The sequence below is a fragment of the Orcinus orca genome, chromosome 10 (genome assembly GCF_937001465.1).
Source record: "Orcinus orca chromosome 10, mOrcOrc1.1, whole genome shotgun sequence".
NCBI lineage: Eukaryota > Metazoa > Chordata > Mammalia > Artiodactyla > Delphinidae > Orcinus > Orcinus orca.
Genome location: NC_064568.1, coordinates 7,162,817 through 7,170,615, shown reverse-complemented (window position 1 = coordinate 7,170,615; position 7,799 = coordinate 7,162,817). Strand labels below are relative to the sequence as shown.

At 45.1% G+C, this 7,799-nt stretch overlaps 1 protein-coding gene across 2 annotated transcripts; it reads left to right on the top strand.

Moving 5' to 3' along the window:
• The first annotated feature begins 4,459 nt into the window (after window positions 1–4,459).
• JAGN1 (jagunal homolog 1) lies at window positions 4,460–7,405 on the top strand. 2 transcript variants are annotated; one of them, XM_004274817.3, is made up of 2 exons: window positions 4,460–4,692; window positions 6,454–7,405. In XM_004274817.3, the coding sequence occupies exons 1-2, from the start codon at window positions 4,604–4,606 to the stop codon at window positions 6,914–6,916; spliced, it is 552 nt and encodes a 183-aa protein (XP_004274865.1). In that variant the 5' UTR covers window positions 4,460–4,603; the 3' UTR covers window positions 6,917–7,405. The 2 variants fall into 2 exon arrangements, with proteins under 2 accessions (XP_004274865.1, XP_033293233.1); XM_033437342.2 differs by lacking the exon at window positions 4,460–4,692 and adding an exon at window positions 4,699–4,848.
• Window positions 7,406–7,799: the final 394 nt, after the last annotated feature.

Genomic DNA, 7,799 nt, shown 5'->3' with positions numbered 1-7,799 from the left:
GGAGGCATGTTTCGAAAGATTTGGGGCAGGGTATGGCCCAGGACATGGTATTGGGCACACAGGGCACAGGAAACAGGCAGGTGTGCATGGTGGTCCCAGCTCTACCCATGTTAGCTGTTGGAGTGTAGACAAGTTCCCTTAACCTCCTGAGCCCCAGTTTCGCTCACCTCTTCAACAGAGATAATGATTCCTGTCTTAATGATCCTGACCGAGGTAAGGATTTGTAATAATAAAAGTAAAGGGCTTTGCAACAGAGATACTTAATAGATAGAAACAAATATTGGTGTTATTGATAATATAATTATTTAATAATAGCAGATAATTTAATAATAATAATAAAGACTAGCTGAAATGTGTAGTGGTTAAGAGTGTAAGATCTATGACCCAGAAGTTCTACATATACCTAATATTTGGAGTTATATATATATCTCCAAGGGAAATGAAAATCTATGTCCACACAAAAACTCATACACGAGAAAGTTCATAGTGTTATTCATAACAGGCAAAATGTAGAAACAACCCAAATGTTCGTCAATTGATGAATGGATAAAAAAGAGTGGTATATCCATAAATGGAATATTATTTGTCAATCGAAAGGATATATGCTACTTCAGTACATGGACAAACGTTGAAAACATTATGCAAAGTGAAATCACAAGGGATTTATTATGCAAACATTAGGCAAAGCCAGTCACAAGAGATCACATACATACTTGTATCATTCCACTTGTATGAAATGTCCGGAATAGACAAAACTATAAAGACAAAAAATTAATTAGTGGTTGTTTAGAGGGGCTGGGGAGTGGAAGGGGAATGGGAACTGCTAGTGGGCATGGGGTTTCTTTCAGGGGAGCCCAAAAAAAGTTCTAATCTAGTAATCTGAACACAATCTACTTTGATGATTGTGCTAAATCTATTTGGAGGTTGTACAACCCTGCAAATATACTCAAACCATCGGATTGTACACCTAAGTGTGTATGGTATATGGATTATATCTCCATAAAGCTGTTTTTAAAAAAAGAGTCCAACCTCACCTTTCTTTTACAGTTGGGTTTTTCACACTAGTGCATCAGAATCACATGGAAGACTTGTTAAAGATTAGATTGCTGGGCTCCACCGCAGAGTTTCTGACTCAGTATGTCTGGGGTGGGGCCTAAGAAAGTGTATTTCTAAGAGTTTCCGAGGTGATGCTGACACTGTGGCTACTTAGGGACCCTATTTTGAAAACCAGCAGTCTAGCACTAGCTGTGTGATGTAACTCATCTAAGCTTCAGTTGGATCTAACAAATGGGGATTAAAAATGGTTCCTACCCCACTGGGTTGTCATGAAGATTAAATGAGATAATCGTGAAAAGTACTTGATATAAAGTTTAGTGCACCCTTCAGGCTCAATAAATAGCTATAATCATCATCATCATCATTATCCTATTACTTATATCTAAATCCTTCCCTATAAAAACTTTCAGGCAACCATCATTCACTCACTCAACAAATACTTATTAGGTACCTACCTTGTGCCAGCCCTCCTAGGGTCTGAGAATACAGCAGGAAACAACACAGCCTTGTCCCACACTTCAAGGAGCTGACATTCCTGGAGGAAGGGGGAACTCAGACCATGAACAAATATGCAAATAATCAAGATAATTTCAGATAATGATGTTCTGGGAGGAAAACAACACAAGGTGATATGATAACAAATGGCTGGAGAGCTAGATTGGCCTGTAGGCTTAAGACAGGCCTCAGGGCTTCCCTGGTGGCGCAGTGGTTAAGAATCTGCCTGCCAGCAAAGGGGACATGGGTTCGAGCCCTGGTCCGGGAAGATCCCACATGCCGCGGAGCAGCTAAGCCCGCGAGCCACAACTACTGAAGCCTGCGCACATAGAGCCCATGCTCCGCAACGAGAAAAGCCAGCGCAGTGAGAAGCCTGCACACCGCAACGAAGAGTAGCCCCCGCTCGCCGCAACTAGAGAAAGCCCACACGCAGCAACAAAGACCCAATGCAGCCAAAAATAAATAAATAAATAAACTTAAAAAAAGAAAGAAAGGCCTCAGAGGTGAGCTTTCAGCTAAATCCTGACTGATGAGAAGTCAGTCTTTTCAAGACCTGGAGTGTCTTGGTCTGTTTGGGCTGCTATACAGAATACCATAAACTGGTGGCTAATAAGAAACTTATTTCTCATAGTTCTGGAGGCTGACAAGTCCAAGATCAAGGTGCTGGTAGTTCTGGTCTCTGGTGAAGACCTTCTTCCTGGTTCACAGAGAGCTGTCCTCTCTCTGTGTCCTCACCTGGTAGAAGGAGCAAGAGAGTCTCTTTGATAAGTATACTAATCCCACCACCCCGAAATTCTACCTCCAAATACCATCACACTGGGGATTAGGTTTCAACATACAAATGGAGGCAAGGGTGGGGGACACAAACATCCAGTCTATAGTGTTCCACCCGGGACTGGAATCGTCTTTTGAAGTCCTGGAGGTGGGCTGGGGGCATTCAAGGCAAAGGAAACATCAGTGCAAAGGATTTGAGAAGAGAATGAGCAGGGTGAGGAAACAGGAACACAAATCACTAAACTTCAAGACAGACCAAGAGCCAGAAGAGAAGTACCAATACTTCAGAGAGGAAATTATGGGGAAAGGGTTGGGGCCCCTCCCTTGGACATTCATGCCTCAAATATTTATTGAACATCCAACATGTGCCTAGTGTCTCATGATAAGCCAATGGATGACTCAGAAGCAGTCTGACTCAGAAGCCCTGATGAACATCATGGAAATCACACACAGAAAAGAAAAAGATAAGCACAAGCTAAAGCCAGAGAGTGTCTGTGGGGGAATGGAGGAATGCTTAGTGAACCTGAGGATTCTTCACAGTGCTTAAGAGAAGAGGATGGTTTTGGCTCATGCATAATTTATGTATTCAGCAAGCATTTCTTTTTTATTTATTTATTTATGGCTGCGTTGGGTCTTCGTTGCTGTGCGCGTGCTTTCTCTAGTTGCGGTGAGCAGGGGCTACTCTTTGTTGCGGTGCACGGACTTCTCGTTGCGGTGGCTTCTCATGTTGCGGAGCACGGGCTCTAGGCACGCGGGCTTAGTAGTTGTGGCTCACGGGCTCTAGAGTGCAGGCTCCGTAGTTGTGGCGCATGGGCTTAGTTGCTCCACAGCATGTGGGGTCTTCCCGGACCAGGGATCGAACCCGTGTCACCTGCAGGCGGATTCTTAACCACTGCGCCACCAGAGAAGTCCTGATGACTCAGTTCTTATCCCTCTCTTTGAGGCGCTCACCTCTAGTCTGGGAGGCAGATGTCAGCGTGGTTCCCAAATGCTGAAATGCATAAAATCATTTGAGCATCTTGGAACAGAGAAGGACTCTAGTTATGAAGCAAAATTGAGAAGCCAAAAAAGAAAAGACTATATATTCAACCTTATGAAAAAACTATTCTGCATGTTAAAATTGTGACACCATGAGTAAAGTCAAAAGACATACAATAAATAGGAAAAATATATGGCAACTAAAATTATAGACAAGAGGTCATCTCTCTCTCTGTCTCTCTCTGCCATCTGTATATAAATTAACAAGGCCAACAATGCAGTAGAAAAATAGACAAAGGATATGAACACAGTTCAGGGAAATGAAATACAAATGACTCAAACATAAAAAGATACTTCAGTTTTTTCAGATAACAATTTTGAAATTCTTATTTTATGTATTTTTTTATTGTGGTAAAGTGTACATAACATAAAATTAACGATTTTTAAGTATACAGTTCAGTGGCATGAAGTATATTCATACAGTTGTGCAACCATCATCACCACGTTCCTTGGCAACCACTACTCTGCTTTCTGCCTCTGCCTAATTTCTTTTTCTTTCATGGCCTTGACATTTCTTAAAAGTATAGTCCAGTTATTTTGTAGAATGTCCCTCAATTTGAGTTTATCTGTCACCTCTTCATGATTAGATTCAGGTTAAGTATTTTGGGCAAGAATATCACCTCAGTGATGCTGTGTCCTCAATATTAGCAGGAGGCATAAGGAGTCAGTTTGTCTCACTCCTGGGCAAGTTAACTTGATTACTTAGTTAAGGGGGTGAGTGCCAGGTTTCTCCACTGTAAAGTTACCGTTTCTTCTTGCAAAGATTAATCTGTGGGGAGATACTTTGAGACTTTGAGTGTGAAAGATGCACGCTCTTGGGAAAGTCACAGATCCCTTCCAGGCATCAGTTTCTCCATCTGTGAAGTGGGAACAGAGACGTCTTAAAATCGAATTAGAGTTAAAGAAAGTGTAAGTGCTCGAGAGGCTGGAGTATCAGCTCCCGACCTTGGCAAAAAGAAACACGCGCTACGGTTTAATTTTCTGCGCGCTCCAAATGCTGGGGAGAGACGAACAGGGCGGGGCCTAGAAGAAAAGCGTGTGCTTATGTGTGCGCGTGCGCAGGGACGTGACTACAGAGTCGGTCCTCCGGAGACAGAGAGGCCGGAAGTTGTCCTCACAGAACCGCTCGGCTGTTGGGTGGGCGGAACTGAGGCGACGCGCTTAGGGTTGGCAGGCATGTTAGCGCTCTAGTAGCTGCAGCTGGTTGGCGTGAGGGGCTCCAGGGCTCTGGGCAGGGAAGATGGCGTCTCGGGCAGGCCCGCGAGCGGCCGGCACCGACGGCAGCGACTTTCAGCACCGGGAGCGCGTCGCCACGCACTACCAGATGAGGTATGAAGTGAGGCGAGGAGCTCGCAGGGCCTGGGACGCGACGCCGGCCCGGCCTCAGGGTCTTGCTCCCCAGCCCGCTCTCGCGCACCTGCCAAGTCCCCTCCTCCTGCGACGGCCCGGGGCCGGCCCCCAATCCCGGGAAGCCCCGTAGCTCCTGTGAGTTCCACCCATTGATCCCGCTGTGCCTTGAGGGGTCCGGCCCCGCTTGGGCTCCGGTGTCTCGGCGATGCTGGCCCCGCTCTCTGATGTCGGGAACCTGATTTCTAATTGAGCCTCAGTTTGCTTATCTGGCAAGGGAAAATTAATCTACCTTTTCGGTCTTGGTGATGAATTAGTGAGCCAATAATCGCATAAAGAGCGTAGCATAAGATCTAGCACATAAGTCTGTCCAGTACGCGGTAGCTGTTATATTTTGGGTCGTTTTGGGGATTTGGACCTTGAAGTCCAGACTTAACTCTGCGTCAAATGAGTTTTATGAACCCCCCCCCCCACATAAGGGATATTTCTACATTCGTTTATTCGTTCAACAAATATTTATTGAGCTTCCACCCATCAAGCATTGTGCTAGGCCCTGAGGATAGAATAGCGAAAGCAGCCCTGGTCTTTGTATTCATGTTATACCTTCAATAAAAAAGTCTATTGACAAACAAACAAAACTGGTCCCTGCCTTCATGGAGCTTCAAGTCTACAAGTGACTGATTCCCCTACCGCCCCACCTTTCTGCACTTTCTATAATGAATATTTTTAAAAATAAAAATTTTTTAGAGATTTTCTTACTTAAATCCATTGAAATTTCCCTGAATCTTTTCCACGTCTTTTTCTCCAGAGTTTTAAAGAATGAGAAGCTCTTTGAAACCTTTTATTCTTATCCTTAGACCCTTGTCTAAAGGGCACCTCACAACTCAAGCCAGTGTTTTCATGCCTGTCTAGAGCAGAAAGTCTACTCTATGAAGGCGTGAAGGGGATATATTTAGGACCTGAGAGAATTCAAAGAATAAGAGAAAATATCCTTACTTTAGATGAAAAATGTACTCTAGCTGGAGAAGTACGGGCAGCCTGAGTTGGTTTCCTTGCTGCCAATACCTCCTTCCATAGGCTATCCTCCTATGCCACAGTCAGAGTTGCCTTTCATTTTTTTTTTTGGCCACGCCATGGGGCTTGCAGGACCTTAGTTGCCCGACCAGGGATTGAACCTGTGGCCTTGGCAGTGAAAACCAGATTTCTAACCACTGGACCGCCAGGGAATTCCCCAGAGTTCTCTTTGTAAACACAGCCCTGAGTTACTCTTCTGTCTTTAAAGTGACTCAGTGATAGTCTTTGCAACTTCATATCCTGCTACTCCCCTCTCCACCACATTGTAGTCCTTCCACACCCAACCATTTGCTCTCCTGGAACACAAATGCTTATGCCTTTTTGCCTGCATGCTGTTACCTCTGCTTGGAATGTCCATCTCCACCCACGTCTCAGAGCCTAGCTCAGATAACACCCTTGTCCAGACAGCCTTCTCAGTCAACTCATCTCAATCAGAATTCATTACTCCTTCCTGTGATTCCATATATTTTGCAACATAGATTTACTAGAGTTTTTCCAGTTCGTTTTCTAATTGCTTTTTTCTTCCTGTGTACCTTGTTCCCAGCCTCCAGGCAGGAACTATACCTTATTCACGTCTGTTTCCCAGTGTCCAGTATAGTTGCCTGACATAGAGTTGGTGGTCAGAAAATTTTGAATGAAAGGTACTTCTCCCTCTGCTCTGCCCCACAGTGTGACCCTCAAGTATGAAATCAAGAAGCTGATCTACGTGCATCTGATCATATGGCTGCTGCTGGTTGCCAAGATGAGCGTGGGGCACCTGAGGCTCTTGTCGCATGATCAGGTGGCCATGCCCTATCAGTGGGAGTACCCCTATTTGCTGAGCATTGTGCCCTCCCTCTTGGGCCTCCTCTCCTTCCCCCGCAACAACATTAGCTACCTGGTGCTCTCCATGATCAGCATGGGGCTCTTTTCCATCGCTCCCCTCATATATGGCAGCATGGAGATGTTCCCTGCTGCACAGCAGCTCTACCGCCATGGCAAGGCCTACCGCTTCCTCTTTGGTTTTTCTGCCGTCTCCGTCATGTATCTGGTGTTGGTGCTGGTGGTCCAAGTGCATGCCTGGCAGTTATACTACAGCAAGAAGCTCCTAGACTCTTGGTTCACCAGCACACAGGAGAAGAAGCGTAAATGAAGCCTGCTTGATGAACTACTGTGTGAGGTGAAGCCTGGGCCTCCCATCCAGTGGAGTGAGAGGGTAGAGGAGCTGTTCTAAAACCTCCTTCGGTGATTTTGGCAGCTGCGATGTTGACAACTAGTGCAAACTAGGTCCAAGTTCTGCAAAGCTCCTTCTGTTGCCATCAGCTGGTAGCAAAACTATGTTTAATTTACTCCTGGTTGGTGGAACTGGGTGATCAGCAGCTGTGAAACAAATTTCAGCTGGTTAAAGTTGAGATCCTTCTGAGTTTTTCATCCTTGCCTCTTTTTGGTCATTCTCTCTGCTTCCATCCATCACCCCTTAGCCACCGAGACTGGAGGAGATAGGGAATAAATCACATTCTACTTCAATCTATGAGTCATGGGGCAGGAAACATTTGAGAGGCTGCTCCCCTTGCAGGCTGTGGTCTCTACTGTGAAGCGTTTTAATTAAAAAGAACCTCAATAAAGTTACAACTGCCTTGTCCCCCCTGTGCTTTGTGTTCGACATCTGATAGAGTGTGAAAAGTGTGTTGTTTGAGTGGCCTTAGTCACTAGGAGGTACGTAGAGGCTCCCCGAGAAACCTGGCAGTGGCGGTGGGGAAGTGAACTGGACATAGGGAACTTAAGTCATAGTTGCAACCCTGCAGCTGATTGGCAGGAACTACTGTGGGCCATACATTTAACCTCCACCTCTCAAATGGTCCGTTCTCATTTATCCAGCCTGGGTTATGGGTTCGTCTTTTGGTTGGATATTCATGTTTATCATTCAGTGTTAACAGTGTTAGTTATGTGTCTAATACTGTTTTATGGTATCCAAAAGAATTTTAAAGTATCCTGCATATAAAAAATTTGCAATCTAGGTGAAACGAAATATCCAT

What these genes read in the sequence shown, in the direction of transcription:
- JAGN1 (XM_004274817.3), top strand. Translation starts at nt 4,604, where the DNA reads ATGGCGTCTCGGGCAGGCCCGCGAGCGGCCGGCACCGACGGCAGCGAC. An exon ending in GCCACGCACTACCAGATGAG is followed by an intron (nt 4,693 to 6,453) that starts GTATGAAGTGAG and finishes TCTGCCCCACAG; the next exon opens with TGTGACCCTCAAGTATGAAA.